This window comes from Aegilops tauschii, chromosome 5 (assembly GCF_002575655.3).
Source record: "Aegilops tauschii subsp. strangulata cultivar AL8/78 chromosome 5, Aet v6.0, whole genome shotgun sequence".
NCBI lineage: Eukaryota > Viridiplantae > Streptophyta > Magnoliopsida > Poales > Poaceae > Aegilops > Aegilops tauschii.
In genome coordinates, this window is record NC_053039.3 from 352,444,301 (window position 1) to 352,460,098 (window position 15,798).

The window sequence follows — 15,798 nt, forward strand, 5'->3', positions numbered from 1 at the left end:
ACACATTATACTTGTGACTAAGACACGTGTTCCTGTTTCTAGAACATACAATATCTGTCTATCACACCATGTTCTTACATCAAAGTACATATGTTCTGAAGAACTAAATTGTTATTTGTTTTTCTTGTCGGCTTGACTTAACATGGCACAGAGAAAGAGGAAGCAAGACAGAATGACATGGAAAGGGCAGCGCAACAATCCTGCAGATTCTGCTGGTACTGATGGTGCAATAGAAGGTCAAAGTCCAGCGGAAAATTGTACCAACAGGGTATCCCATGCTACACGAGCTGCAGAACAAGCCAAACAGAAACAAATAGCTGCCACCAAACAAGCAGAGACAACCCTAGTTGTTGCAACACCTTCCACAGTACCACCAGCTGCACGATTTACTCGTTCGTCAACTCAGCTAGCAACACGTTCCCAAGCTCCCTTGCCACCTGACACTACTTCCGATGCACTCTTGACACAAGATGAGTTGGCAAGATCAGATGAACTTTATGAGCTTCAACAGCAAGAAGGTAGTTGCTGGAGTAAAGTTACAGTTGCATGCTTCTTTATATGTAGTCTCACAGTTTGATGTACACTAACACTTCCTATGTTTGTTGTTGGACTAGCACCTAGGCGCAAGAGGAAACAAACATCAGGGATAATGCTCGATAGGTTAACTAAATCTAGAGGAGGAAGAATGGAGATCCGTTTTGAGGCAGGTTTAAAAAGGCCACATGATGCTACAGAGTCAGCCAAGTTAGGATCAGAGGCAGCGGTTGCTGTTAGGTGTCATGTACGTATCCTCCCAACATGGATTCAGTACAGGAATGACAAAGACGAAACCCAGTTCAACACCTTCCTCGACCATTTATCTGTAAGTATGGTTATGTATGGAAACTAGTAATATCGTCTTGCTCTGTCCAATACTTTCTAGGCTGCTGATAATGAGACTCCCATAATTTTCAACAGATGAGGTTCAAGTTGGATAGCCAAGATGATGCAACCAGACAAGCTTGCACCCATGTTTTCAAGTCTGCTCTGCGACAGTATCGGTATAACTTGAGGAAAACTCACTTTGAAGGCAAGGCTAACAGTGAACTTGCCCAAACATCTCCAGTGGAAAATATATCTGATGAAGACTGGAGAGGCCTCGTTAAACACTGGTCCGATCCAAAGTATCAGGTACATTATATATATGTCATCAGATCACATGTTGAAGTCCTATTTACGCATGTGCCACACAAATCTATCTTCTTGTAGGTGAACTGTTCAAAGAACAAGGCCAACCGTACGAAAGTGAAATTCCAATAGACGACAGGATCTCGTAGCTATATTCACTACAAGGATCCGGGTCTATTGCAACAAAATCATTTGTTGCAATACATGCCGTTTTGTGGCGATAAGTACCTATTGCCACGAAACGACATTCGTTGGCAGCCGTTGCGACTGGACGCATGGTAATAGGTTATTGCCACAAAAAAGCAATCGTGGCAATAAAGTGTGCTATTGCAACATCCATGTGGGAAGTTGCCACATGTTTTCCCGTGGCAACACTCACTTGATGCCACAATTTGATTTGTGGAAATAGCCTTAATGCAACATGTAACGAATCGTGGAGCCTGATCTCTCGTGGCGATAGACATTTGTGGCAACAACCTATACCAACGACGCCCGTTTCGTGGCGCATTACTCTTCCGTGGCAATAGTCAACTGTGGCAATAAACTATGGCAACAATCCTTGTTTTCGTGGCATTAGGCATGTTGCCACAACCCATTACACTTGTTGCAAAAAACTATGGCAACAATCCTTGTTTTCGTAGCATTAGGCATGTTGCCATGACCCACTACAATTGTGGCAATAAACTATAGCAACAATCATTGTTTTCGCGGCATTAGGCATGTTACCATGACCCACTACACTTGTGGCATTAACTTATGGCAACAAATATTCTAGTCGTCGTAACAGGAAATTGCAACATACTTGTTTTGGTGGTGATAAATAGGTATCACAACAAGTGAAATGTTTGTAGCGAGAAACTATTGCGACAATTTAAAATTTCCGTGGTGATACTCTATTTCAACAAATATTACTTTGGTGGCGCCAAACAGTTATCGCATCGTGAAAAAAATTGTGCTGCCAAGCTATTTCCACAATATGAAGTGCTCCATTACAACATCCTAGTGCAACAAAATAGGTAGGCGTAGCGACTGAGATATGACGCAACACTTTTTTTTAGTGGTGCTAACATGTGGCAACCGAAAGTGGGTTGTAGCATATTGCAACCGTAAAAAAAATACATGCATTCAATTACAATATTCAAAACCATACGTATAATATGTCATAAAGTTCATAATTCTCGTAGCAAATATCCATCAAATGAAACTTAGATGTAATTTAGCCATCCTAATTAATTGCGAAGACTAAAGGGTCTGTGATCTAGAGTCCAGGCCAGCTAGTTCTGGATCCTGCAATCAAGAAATAAAAAAAGTTCTAGTTAATGAGTCCAACATAACATACGCCATACAATTATTCCAGCCCCATAGTTAAAAAGAACTATCGCCAGATTAACTAGACTAATACTGTGTCAGCAAGCATGTAACTGAGGGATTAGAACAATCATACAAGTGTAAATGTCTAAAGCATAAGCACAAGTACATCTACTAAAAGGTTCTGCTATTGATTTAAGTTGTGACTCGATGTATAATTTCAGTTAAGTTCATGTCCCTAGCTAGCACATATTCATTTTTTGTTTAAGTTGTGACTCGATGCAGCAATAACACATGGTGAAAGAGAAGAAGCAGCTAGCTAATTATGAATGCCAATGACGTATAAAATGCGAGTGAACATGAAGAGAAAGTAAGGTTGTGACTTACCATTGCTTTAAACATTCGAGAATTCCTTGCTGCAGCTTGTATGAGCGCATTTGAAGAAATAATAATTGGCCTTGAACCTCGAGTCTTATTAGGACTAGATCTCTATAAAAGAGTATTTTGCAAATTTGGGTTACTATTTTCTTTGTCAATCCTTAGGCACCTGTAAATACAAGTGCACTTTTAGCAATGCAAGTAAGCAACATAAATCTTACAAGGTCGCAAGCATATGACTGTAATCACCTGTTGGGTTCCCATCTGTTGGCTCACTTGAAAGTGGACCTTCAGTTTCAGTTTCTTTATTTTGAACCTCTTGACGTGCTTTGTTCTATAAATGAAAATAACAATTATAGGTACGGCATCAATATTGACACTATATAAAAGATGAAACAAGAATAGCACGATCCAACGCATGAATAATGCCAGCTGATGATGAAACACACCGAATGCACATCATTGAATAACTATAGAATAACCAAAAGTCAGTGTACTTACGTAAACTTTCTAGGACCGTGTTAGACCATGTTCCGTCGTTCATGTGGGTGAGTTCCAAGTTTCTCTGCAAGTAATATAACAATGAGATGCTTGAAACACGAAACCATATTTAGCAGCGAGGCATACATATTTAGTTAGACTCCTATCTTCTCAAAGCTTACTTGCGAGTAAGATTTTGATCCAATTTTGTGTTTTGTCTTCACGGTTATTGGCGTTCTTTTGGCTGCGTTCCTATCAATTCATTGAAACCAAATATAACCAGTCAGACAAGCCATTGTAGAAGCTGAAGATATTGTACTGAGTGTGTACCTAAATAGTGTAGTACAGTGTGGGCTGTGTGCGTGCACGGGTATGGATACAGTCTGGTCTTTTTTGTGTAAGTGAACATCAAAAGAGCAGAGCTAGCATGTGTTGGTGGTTCAGTGGAAAAAGGGCATTTGTTGCCTTGAACACACACCCGAGTCTAGCTGCTCTGCTTCTTCTCTGTTCTGGCCCTAAGTCCACATTACATCTAGCAGCTTCAGTGTGAGACCAAACAACCAAATATAAAAGAGGGAGAGCAGGAGACGCCCAACAATATTGACAATCTCTGAATAAGACTTAGTACATTGGCAATAGTTTCTGAAAAATTATTGCAAAAAAGGAGGGAAAATACGACGATGGAACGACTTATTGCAACATTATTAAACTATACACAAAGTCTCCCATCTCCAGTCTTGTGGCTATCCACATTTGATAAAGTCAAGTAAATGAACTGAATTCTCAACTTCAGAATACCCCCGTACATAGAACTAAAAAAAATCTAAAGATACCGCCTAAAAGCACAATTTTTGCAATGGTTAACCCGAGATTTAAGATTTACTACATCTATACGTCATACTCCACCTTTGAGCCGGAGCTGAGGTCAGTGGCTGATCGGATTAGCATGGATGATGCTAGGTGTAAAGCTCGAGCCTAGCGCAGCGTCGCCCATCCGTTGTGGTTTGTGGAGTGATCGCGTGTCGGCGTGACGCTACAACACCTAAGGGCATTGACGCCTTGATGCCCAGCCACACCAAACCTACCCAAAAGGCTACAGCCCACAAGGCTACGCCAAGGCCTGGCCACGTCTGAACAAGACCTGGCCTACCCATGAACAAGTTCCGAACAAGGCCGCCGTGGGATTGTCTCTGTACCTGATGCACCGCTGTCAGCCTAACCTGGTGCACGGCCAAACAACTCTACACAATCGCTTCAAGAAATCAACATCGACCCTGATGCCTGTGCATTAGGGAGGCTCCTAGTAGCTCCGCCCCTGCTGTGAACATCATACTGCAATTAAATACACTCTGTAGGTTCAGCCAATTGAAGCAGGATATGAGGTAGATGTACAACGCTCGCTAATTGTAACGAAAAACACTATGAGACTGATCCCATCAGCCAATTGAAGTAGGATATGAGGAGTATGGAATACCAAAAAAAACTGATCTACATCGCTTTCTATGGAGGTTCAGGGGTGCGGCAGAGATGGTATGATACTGAGTCTAATCTAAAGATTCAGACTGAACCCAAGGGAAAAGAAGTGAGCTGACAGATTGGGGGACAAGCAAGATGGGGGAAGACAGACCTTGAAGGTGAGGCGTGGCTTGCAGCCCATGAGCTGGAGCGCGCTCTGCAGGATGGGGCGCGTGCAGGGGAAGCTGCTCCTCTGGCGGTCGTCGGCGACGACAATGTATAGAGGCGGCCATGTCGTCCCCTGCCCTGACTAGTTCTACGACCAAGCGGCAAGCGGAGGAGAGAAGGGACGAAGAGAGCGGCGCGTCGAGGAGGAGGAAATCGTGGGGGAGGAGGGTTTGAGCCCGGGCGGGCATTGTCGCGGCGTGCAACACCGAGGTGGTGTCGTGCTTGGTCCAGACACGGGATTAATGGGCAAGGGGATGAGACGTGAACTTCGTCGGCGCCGACGCCAGAACGCATCGCTGCCGCCGCCGGCATGGCCGAGGACACGGAGACGCGGCCCACATCGGCGGGCCCAGAGGAGATGGAAGAGGGCGAGATCGAGGAGGACCGGAGGTTCCAGTAAGGGAGGAGATCGGGTGGAATAACCTGACGCCGTGCAGCTGACTCGAGCGTGGCCGTGAAGACGCCATGGTGTGGTTCTGTTATGAGGGTATTTAGCGGGAAGGTTAATATAAGCTATTTTTTTTGGAACAAAGACGCTAATCTGGGACCTTTTAGCGGGAGGTTAAAAAATATTAGCGCAAACTAAATTAGGTGGTGGGAAAGTAATTATTTTTATTCTAAAAAGTAATTATTTTTTGAGGGAATGTTCTAGTTTGTAAATCTATTTGAAGACGGAGTGAATACTAAAATTTGTTTGTAAAAAGTTATATCATGGTTAAAAAACCACCAAATCCGAGAATCGTGGAGGGGCGATCCGGGGCGCTCCCATGTAATGTTTTCGTCGTCGATATTTGTATAGTCGTCGCCATTTGAGGAAGCCAATTAACGAATAAAAAAGAGTTTTCCCGCTTTATATTATATAAAGCAACCACCACATACATCAAAGCAACCGATACAAACACACGCCACATACACCCAAGTCAAGATACATGAATGCCGGACACCGACACACAACCTCAACGACTACCAAGCACCTATAAGATGTGCAAAAAATGAACCCGCTTAGAGTGGACGGAGACCACCAGCGCGAGGAGCGGTCATCCGGGAAGATGTGCGACGGACACGCTGGACCAAGGACTCAAAGACGATGCCTCCAGGAAAGGCACGACCATGAACGTCGCCACCGTCCGATCCGAATATCAAATTTTCACGCGGAGTAAGACAGAAGGAGTGGGAGCTCCACAACGGAGCCTGCAAGGAGGAACACGACGTCCACGGACGCCGTCACCGTTGACCAGTGCACGCACTGGGTAGGTGATGTACCACGGTGCTTCAACCTTCTGTTGTAACCCCGGTCCGCCAACCACCCGCAGCCAATTAGGAAAGTCTTGTTTCATCATGGATCTACACTTAGGTTGGGATATATATAAAAATTATGCCTTGGTCAACTGTTGGTCAAAGCAGCAAAAATACTGATGGGATGGGTTGACGATCGATCTATGCCAGTCTCGATCTCATATTCCGATCTTAAGATGGGGTGATCTCAGCATCTTTTATTTTACCGGACAATTCTTGAAGGGTTTGTCCACGCTAGAGTAGGTCCAACATAATTATGTCGGTTTTGTTCGAACGATAACCATAGAGATTCAACTATGTAAATTAAACAACCAAACCAATTTAGTTATGAGATTTATTGTGTTAGAAACGTGTTGTTTCATCATGGATCTACACTTAGGTTGGGATATGTCAAATATTTGTGCCTTGGTCAATTGTTGGTCAAAGAAGCAAAAATTTGACCAGTTTGAACTACATCTCGCAGAAATCTCATGCGACCCTCACTTTAAAACTATTAGGTTATACTCTTGTCTCAAAACTTAAGTACTGATATGATGGGTTGATGAGACGGCCGATCTATGTCAGTCTCGATCTCACATTCCGATATTGAGATGGGGTGATCTCAGCATCTTTCATCTTACCGGACAATCCGTGAAGGGTTCGTCCACGCCAGCCAGAGTAGGTCCAACATAATTATGTCGCTTTTGTTCAAACGATAACCATGGAGATTCAACTATGTATTGTTCAAACGATAACCATGGAGATTCAACTATGTAAATTAAACAACCTAACCGCCATACCAATCCTAGGCTGCGCCTTACCCATCCCTGCCGGCGCCATGCTCATCCCCGCCACCACTATGACATGCCTCGCACATCCCCAACCGATGAGCATGCTCGCCCCGACGCCCACCATGCTCCCCGCGCTCACTGTCGTCGGCACCGCCGGCGCCATGCGGCGTCGGTGCTCCTACAGGTCAGCGCGAGATCGGGGTTGCGGTGGTAGCTGCGGGCGCGGGGCGCCGGCGAGCATGGCGGCTGGGCTCGGCGCCGCGCGGTGGCGCGAGCTCGGAGCTCCGGGCAGCAGGACATGACCCTGACACCCAAAGCCAGACTAGGTGGCGCGAGCACTAGCGGGCATGAGCGGGAGCACGAGCTTCGGCGCGGACTGAGAGCATCACGAAGGCGGGCGTGTGCGGCTTCTCTCAAGCGAGTTGCTGTTGCCGGGCGAGTAGCAGGGTGAAGTTGCGGGGCGGGAGTAGCAACGACCGAGCGGAGGCAGCACTCGTTGGGCGCACCGGCCGACTTGCATACGTGTTTCACGAAATGTCAAGGAGGACATGTCAAAAAATGGGTCCGGATCGAGGAAGCTCCAACAAGGCCTCTTCGATGGCGGATCGACGAAGGCCAGATCGGCGAAGAACCCACACGTTCTGACCGATTCCTCAACGACGGCGGAATCAGAGGATGCAGAAGTTGTCGCCGCTGGCGGGTCGAGGAAGCACCGTCTTGCCCTCTCCGCTGGCGGATCGAGGAACCGCCAAGATACCGTCTCCGGTAGCGGATCGGGAAACCGGCGAGGCGCCGTCGCCGCTAGCGAGTCAAGGAAGTGCCGTCATGCCGTCTTCAGTGGCGGATCAGGAGACCGGCAAGACGTCGTCGCCGCTACCGGGTCAAGGAAGCGCCGTCATGCCGTCTCTAGTGGCGGATCAGGAAATCGGCAAGACGCCGTCTTCGCTGGCCGGTCGAGGAAGCGTTATCGAGGAAGTGCCAAGACGTCGTCGAAACTGCCTTTCATCTGAAATCTCAAAATGAATATGGTTGTACCAACTGAACTTTTATTTGGAAAATTGATTCAACATCTGTTAGGATACAGTATGTGCCCTGAGCTAGTAAGAGATAACAAAGCTATTGTAGCCCTCAAACCAAGGGTGATTCAGATTGGATGAATTGAATATTGTTACTGAATCTCTTGGTGTGCAAATCTAATGTATATTGATCTGATTGCACCATGAATACAGTTATTTGTAGAATACTACTCATGAAATTGAAACAACTTCTTTGTTTGCATCATCAAGTTCTTATTTCCCATGAAAGTCATGTATTATGACGAAATCCTCTTTTTGTAATTTCAGGAGTTGCGTAAGCTTTAAAAAAACTACCTCAGATCCTCAAAATAATAAAAATAAAAAATACTAGCGTGACCTGATCCCCTGTTCCGCCGCCGCCCGACCCGAGCGCTGGCCGCATCCAGCAACCACATCATGGCGGCGCGACGAAGCAGCCCGCGCCGGCGCCTCCCTGCCGCTCCCCTCTCCCTCTAAACTTGCTCCGCCACCCGCTGCTCGGTGCCTTCCGCCCGTCGGCCTCCTCCTCCGTGGATCTCGGCTGGTCGATCCTGCCCGTGGGCGCGTGGCTGGACCGCCCGACACCTCAACTCCGGCGCCAATGGAACTGCCATCCTGCTCACCTGCCCGGGACTCCCGTGCGCTTCAGTGCAACGCCCTGCAGCAGCTATCCCCTGGTCAGGCCCTCATGTTTCCCTCTGTATTTTTCATTGCAAGTGCAGCAAATTTAGATTCAAAATACTACATCACATGGGCATTAGTACTGTGCTATACATACAACATAAGGATGCTGATTTTAGTTTGAAAGTAGCAGACTAATTTTCCCTTGCTTGCTGTTTTATTGGTATGTAGAACCACACATTCGTGGAGGTCAGTAGCATAAAGGTATGCTATGTTCTTGAGCATAAGTTAAACAATCCGGTTGTTAGTTTTCAGCCGTGAATATTCGTACTGAAGCTCATGGTTACTTGTGCCAATATTTTGCCAGGAGATTATCATATTATCCATGAATATTTGTATTGAAGATCATGTGTTGGATGGATTTTGGATGGCCTGGTATCTTTGATTATTCGTACTGAAGCTCATTGGTACCTATGCGGACATTTTTCTAGGAGATTATCATTTTATCCCTGAATATTTGTACTGAAGATCACTTGTTGGATGCATTTTTAGATAGTCTTATATCTCTAAATAGCTATGCAAGAATATTGTTTCTCATGGAAAACTATTCCTTTTTACTAGCTAGAATTAGACAGGGTAGTAAGGCATAAGAGGTTAGTTGGTTGGTTTAGTCAACTTTGAATTTATCAAGAGTGAAGATGTTAACCACTAGTATATGCACAACATGTCACTGAATTCTAGCTGTCTGAATGTAATCTCATGAATTTCAGTTATCTCTGAATATCACCAGTACATACTTGGCATCAGTGGGTGTACAAGTATACAGAAATAACATCAGCACATGAATTTCACTATACCAATACTCTGAATCAGTGAAGAATGAATGTGGATGTACAAGAAGCAAAATCCCTGTGTTATCCATGTCACTGAAATGACAGAAAAGACTTCCTGTACATCCATGTTCATTCAAGTATTTTCTGTAGATCCACACTGATTCACGTGCAGCAAAAGAACTAGTATTTGTCTGTACATCCACATTCATTCTGTTACAGCAAAACATCAGCAATTTCTCTGTCAAACATCAGCAAAACATTCACGTGGAGTAGTTTTGACGGCAAGCAAGCCACCGCGCATGGATGCAGCACCGCGGCCGCTTGGTTTCCCTTGTGAGTGGGCAACGTCGTGTCGCTGTCGCATGGATGCAGCGCCGCAGCCGCTTTGTCTCACTCGCGTGTGGGTGTAGCGCCGGGTCGCGGAGGACGCCACCGCCCGGAGGCATCACCATGGCCGTCGGGTCGTAGCTGCATGGGGCAAGCACTGTGCTGCCATCGCGTGTGGTCAGTACCAGACCGCTGTCGCGTCAGGGCGCTGCCATGGCCTGCGGGTCGCCGTAGCTAGGGGAGCGGCGCCGAAGTCAGTCATTGTTGAATCGCCGCGGCGTCCAGGTCGCACTCGTGGCTGGAGAAAAAGTAGGAAGGGGATAATTTCATGTCACATGTACTACCATGTGACAGTAATACTATTTCTTGTTCCATCAACCAAATTTTGCTTTACAATGTATAGATAAAATTTGCTTTACCATGTGACACTAATACTGGTATGTATGTATCCCTGTTGTCTTGTCTTGTGATGCAGCTAGTGACGCTATTGACTGTAATGCAACTGTTATGTTTTTTTAACAGGACTAGCTTTACGGACATAAGGCAAAAATGACACGAGATAAGAGCTGGATGGACAGGGAAAGAGATTCTGTTGAGTGGCAAACTGGCATGAAGGATTTCTTGAATTTTGCCTTCGATGGTGCTCACCCAGACTCAGCAGGCCCATGCCCATGTAGGAGATGTCTCTATATTGTTCAGACAAAGAAAAGGGATGGTCCTGAACTTTTTTTATGGTTACCTACAAGTAGTATCTCTCTTGAAGTTTAATCTGATGTTAAATAGGTTCAAACAAGGCACCCCTGCATAGTGTCATCTGTTGTGGCAAATGGGAACAGAAGCTAGTGCCCAGCACTAACAGTTTGGTGATGAAGAGAAGAGAAGAGTAGTTGCTGTTCTTTTAGTGATGTTGCTATTTTGACAGTGATGCTATGTACAAACTATTGCTATGAACTTGTGGTCTTTTAGTGTGGTCGCTATTTTCATTACTTTGCCATCAACTTATGGTCTTTTGTGTGAACAATCTTTACAAGTATGGCTGCTGAAACTTGTGTGTTGTCATATTGAAACATGTGTTATATATCTCGCTGAGATGATTTATTATATCCTACTAAAATCTTGTGTCATATGTCCTTATTTATATCTTGATGTACTGTCGTTGATCTGCTGATGAATTCTTGCTGGAAATTAGGCTGGGATACAGCTGTTATGCTGCTCCATTGGTGGCTGAAGCGCTGTTTAAATGGAGTCTGGGAGTGTTTAAAATAGCTAGTATGCAGCCTTGATCAATTTCTCTGTTTAACACATAAGTTTATATGGAATCTCATTTTTTATTAACAACACACATAAATACATACAATCACATCAAGCAAGATACAGAAAAATTAGGAAGAGAATGTGAGGATTTGTTGCTCAGTGCTCACGACTCACCTTTGTGAGAAGGGCACTGAGCTTGCCGTCTTTTAGGTGTCGAGGACGACCTTGTTACTGGACAGTGGTGGATCCAGGACCTGGGTCCTGGGCCTGGGGCGTGGTGATGAATTACTTCATTGACTGCAGCAAATTGCGCACTGAGCCTGGGGCCCTGGGCTTGCCCCAATCCTAGGTCCGCCCCTGCTACCGGAGGAGGTCAGTAGGGCGAGTGGAGGAGACCCTGGTGGTGCAATAAACCCTAAAGTGAAGGGCGTCCGCGAGTGTGCAACGCTTCGCACGTGCATAAGCGAGCGTTCCTCCAAGTTGTGGTACCACCGATGTCCACTTTGCAAGATATGTGACTAAAATGCAACTTAGGTGCAAGTTGTAGTACCTAATGTGTTAATGCCTCTATAAACTAGTACGTCCCTTTAATCAGATCCTGAGAAATAGTATAATAAATAAAGGAAAAAATCAGGAGCACTGTAGAGAAATTCGCTGCAATATCTTGCTCCTTTCTGGCAACACTAGAGGATTGTTGCATTATGTTGTACATATTACCATGGATGTTGAATTTGTTGCAATATGTAATAGTTATTGCAACGCAACGAAGGTGAGGCAAAAAGTCACCCTATTACAACCAATACATGCTTTGTTGCAATACGAAGCCATGTTTTTTGCAACAGTATCTATGACTAGTGCCACATGTTAGAATTGTTGCAATATATGTCTAAATATTACCACAAGGATGTACTTTGTTGCAATACCTAGCCTTTATTGCAACAAGATGACCAAGTCACGCAACGGGACAGAACTGTCGCAATATCACTACCATATTGCAACGCCGATGCATCTTGTGGCAATACATGGCTTCTATTGCAACAAAATGAGTACTTAGCGCGATGAAACAAAATTGTGGCAATATGTAGAGCCTATTACCACAAATTGGAATTTTGTGGTAATATAGCATTTTATTGCAACAAAAGATAGTTGTAGCAATAATTTTTGTTGCAATAGACCGGAATCCTTGTAGTGATTGCACACTGCGAGGCTCTTGTAATTAGCTGCTGTTTCACTCTTTTCGCTGTACCATATTATCAGATCTATATTGACTCGTTCCAAATGCAGAGGAAAGCCCGCAAGGACCAAAAAGTACCTGAACCAAATGCTGTGGAAATCTTCAAGGATCGTCACACCAGCAAGAAGAAGGGCATGACTACACCAGTCAAAGCCGCTGTTGTAAGTCCTTAATCCTCATGCTTTTTAACTACTACTTACTCTGACTTGTGCCTTGAACTGCATGGTTTGCAGCCAATGTCTATTACTCTTTTCAATTTTATACACAATTGTCTTAGCGTATCATTGCACCTTACAAGGTTTAAAAGAGAGGAGTGATGTTCCTTTGATCTTGACCTGTAATCTAGTTCCGTGCTGGACTTGCCCACACAACGTTACAATTGCCTGTTTGTCTGTTATCAGTTGTTTTGTGATATGAATGATGTCATACTATGCTTACCGTATTATAAACTTCGTCTCTTTATCCTTAGCCCTCAATACAATGTGAAGAAATAGACAATACATTAGGGATGGTACATGGTCATATGTTTGGAACCTGGTTTTATTATGTACTTTGCAATAAAATACAACTATTATTTTACATGGGTTCACCAGAATAAGTTCTGTATATAGACCAGAGCTATTTTGTTTGGTTTTGCTGCCTCCTTAATATCTTCTGTTCTGGTACTACTAATGTAAAACCACAACTTTTCAGCGAGCTATGGAAAAAATGGTGGAACCGCCACCTTCTGAAGGTGGCGAGGCAACTATAACCGCAATGTCAGCTCTTGCTGCAGTGGGTCAGTACCTGTCCACTAACAGTGCCGAAAGCACGTTCCTGCGTATACTGGGTTGGTTGTTAAGGCAATCTCGTCCAAACTGCCTCATGATCAAGATATGCAAGCTCAAAACAATGTTGTATCTGCGCTCCAGACACAAGTCCATTCCCTAACAGAGACCCTTTGTGAAACAAGGAGAGACATTGTTCGATGTTGTCAAGATATGCATGGTTTTGAAACCAGACTATCAGACATTTGCTATGTTGTTCAGGAGTCTAGGAGAACTGAAGGCGAAGGTTATGGTGCTCCATCGGACAATACAGCATGAAAACGTAACAGTCAGGTCAAATGAACTGAGCTTCTGAACTTCTGGTGGTGCATTTATCTGCTAGGCGGTTAACTTTTATGCCAACCTTCCTTTTTTTTATAGTTGTAATTTGTTTTGGTGCGATACAAAATTTGTTCTTAACGTGCAGCCACCGACTGAAGAAAACAGCAAGCCATTTTTGTATAGTGTAGGGTGTTCCCTATATTTGCACTGGTGGCGAACTTTGATGCCCACCAGCTGTAGTTAACATGGGCCTCCTACGGTCCATAGAAACAATGGGCCTTCTAAGGGCCGTAGAAACAATGGGCCTTCTACGTGGCGTAGAAATAATGGGCCTTATACGGGCCGTAGACACAGTGGGCCTTCTATGGGCCGTATCATCAATGGGCCTTCTACGGGCTTATGATCGGTTGGCCAAACATGGGCCAATAACAGCCCACATTATGGTCGTAAATGGGCTAGAGTTGAAATCGTCCGTTCATGGGCCGACCATAACGGGCCGTCGTTAATCCGCCGTATTTTGATGACGCTATGAAAACGGCCCAACATATTAACGGGCCACAAACGGGCCGACTGTAACCACTGGCTGAATTTGGCCCACAAGCAGAAAATGGCAGTAACGTGCCATAAGTAAACGAATGTGGAAATGAGCCCAAGAATAAATGGGCCCCGAGAAGGCCGAAAGATAACATGGGCTGGAAATGGCCCAACGGAATAATGGGCCGTTAATGGGTATAAAGTGATACACTGTTCATTACGGGCCAGTTTCACCACGTGCCGTTAATGGGTATAAAGTGATACACTGTTCATTACGGGCCAGTTTTACCATGGGCCGTTAATGGGCCGAGAGTAATAAGGGCCTCATATGGGCCGAAAGAATTCATGGGCCATACATGGGCCGGAAGTTAAAATGGGCTGGAATTATATTGGACGGCCCAGATGACGCTACTGGGCCTAATTCGGTTAGGCCGTAAACGGGCCCTGGGTTAGCGGGCTGTAAATGGGCTATATGCGAACAAGCCGTTAACAGGCTTGCCATGGGCCGGCCCGCCACCTTTTGACCAAGTCAAACGGGCCGGCCTTTTCACAGGAATGGGCCTCTGTTGGGCCGTGCCACGTGTCGACGTATCATAGGCGCTTTGTGTCCAATGAGTGGATGACACGGTGAGCCGACACGTGTTTCCTCCAGCCAATGATGATTTTACACGTGGAAAATCCCCATTGGTCGGGGCTGTTAACGGGTTATCGGATCCAAAACCGGACCCGATAGCTTAACGGCGTTCCGTTACGGTGGATGCCACGTGTCGGTCACCCTTGACGAAAGCACTTCTGTGACGCGCGATTTATCGTCATGGAAGTGGACACTTCCGTGATGATAATTTTGATAATGTCATGGAACACTTCTACGATAGCACAGGTATGACTATCTTGATTCTGTCATAAATTTGTCATGGATGTACATGCATGACAAAAAACGCGACCTACTGTGACAAACACGTATCATCACGGAAGTGTCTTTTTTTGTAGTGTGCCTCTTATTGCTTTCAAAAAAATTCTCGTGTCAACATAGAACAACAAGAGTGTTGTGTCAAATTTTGTGATTTTTCGGGGCTCGTTTGGACATTTTTATGCATTAATTGAGTTTTCAATGCATTTATGTGCATAATTCAAGTTTCAACTACATGCACATACTCCAGTGCATATAAATTGGTTGAAAAATCAAATCTTTGTCCTTGGGTGCATGCTTATGTCCCATGCAAGAAATGGGAATGAATGTCAAACACCCTGCCACCATCACTCGGCCACAAACATTGAGATACTTTGTTTTTAAATTCTAGTAAATCCAAAACTCGTTTGAAATTCATGAAACTTGGCATGCTATCATGGAGCGGCATCAACATGCCGTGGTAAATTTTTTGTCCCATTTGGGGCAGGTTTGAGTATATGCTTCTGTAACGCCCACGATGCGGCTATATCTCCCACGTGTCGAGGCACGACTTAGAGGCATAACCGCATAGTGGTTTTGTCGCAAGAAGGGTCATCTTCACACAATCCCATGTAATGAACAAGAATGGGATAAAGAGTTGGCTTACAATCGCCACTTCACACAATACATGAATATAAATCATACATCATCCAAAATACAAACATATAGACCGACTACGGTCAAAATCCAGATGAAAATAAGACAACCCCAAATGCTAGATCCCCGATCGTCCCAACTGGGCTCCACTACTGATCATCAGGAAAAGACACATAGTAACGACCACGTTCCTCGTCGAACTCCCACTTGAGATCGACGCCATC

The 15,798-nt window shown here is 44.9% G+C and overlaps 1 protein-coding gene and 1 long non-coding RNA gene across 4 annotated transcripts; one reads left to right on the top strand and one right to left on the bottom strand.

The window, feature by feature from the left end:
* Positions 1–2,197: 2,197 nt before the first annotated feature.
* On the bottom strand, positions 2,198–5,513 carry LOC109773998 (uncharacterized). 3 transcript variants are annotated; one of them, XR_005757457.3, is made up of 6 exons: positions 5,440–5,513; positions 3,516–3,585; positions 3,355–3,418; positions 3,103–3,187; positions 2,863–3,022; positions 2,198–2,454 (listed from the first exon to the last, which is right to left on the bottom strand). XR_005757457.3 is itself a non-coding variant. In XM_073500384.1 (6 exons), the coding sequence occupies exons 1-4, from the start codon at positions 5,326–5,328 to the stop codon at positions 3,159–3,161; spliced, it is 531 nt and encodes a 176-aa protein (XP_073356485.1). In that variant the 5' UTR covers positions 5,329–5,433; the 3' UTR covers positions 2,198–2,454; positions 2,863–3,022; positions 3,103–3,158. The 3 variants fall into 3 exon arrangements, 1 of the variants encoding a protein (XP_073356485.1); XR_005757450.1 differs by lacking the exon at positions 5,440–5,513 and adding an exon at positions 4,530–5,433; XM_073500384.1 differs by lacking the exon at positions 5,440–5,513 and adding an exon at positions 4,961–5,433.
* Positions 5,514–7,935: 2,422 nt separating this feature from the next.
* LOC120965152 (uncharacterized) lies at positions 7,936–11,032 on the top strand. The gene is made up of 2 exons (XR_005757458.3): positions 7,936–8,814; positions 10,441–11,032. It is a non-coding gene; the product is annotated as an uncharacterized lncRNA (long non-coding RNA).
* The last annotated feature ends 4,766 nt before the right edge of the window (positions 11,033–15,798 follow it).

Bases quoted from the DNA above. Each gene is read 5' to 3' on its own strand.
- LOC109773998 (XM_073500384.1), bottom strand. From the start codon at position 5,328: ATGCCGGCGGCGGCAGCGATGCGTTCTGGCGTCGGCGCCGACGAAGTT. The intron at 3,419-3,515 runs GTAAGCTTTGAG...TATTACTTGCAG, and splicing joins GATCAAAATCTTACTCGCAA to AGAAACTTGGAACTCACCCA. The intron at 3,188-3,354 runs GTAAGTACACTG...TTTCATTTATAG, and splicing joins CACGGTCCTAGAAAGTTTAC to AACAAAGCACGTCAAGAGGT.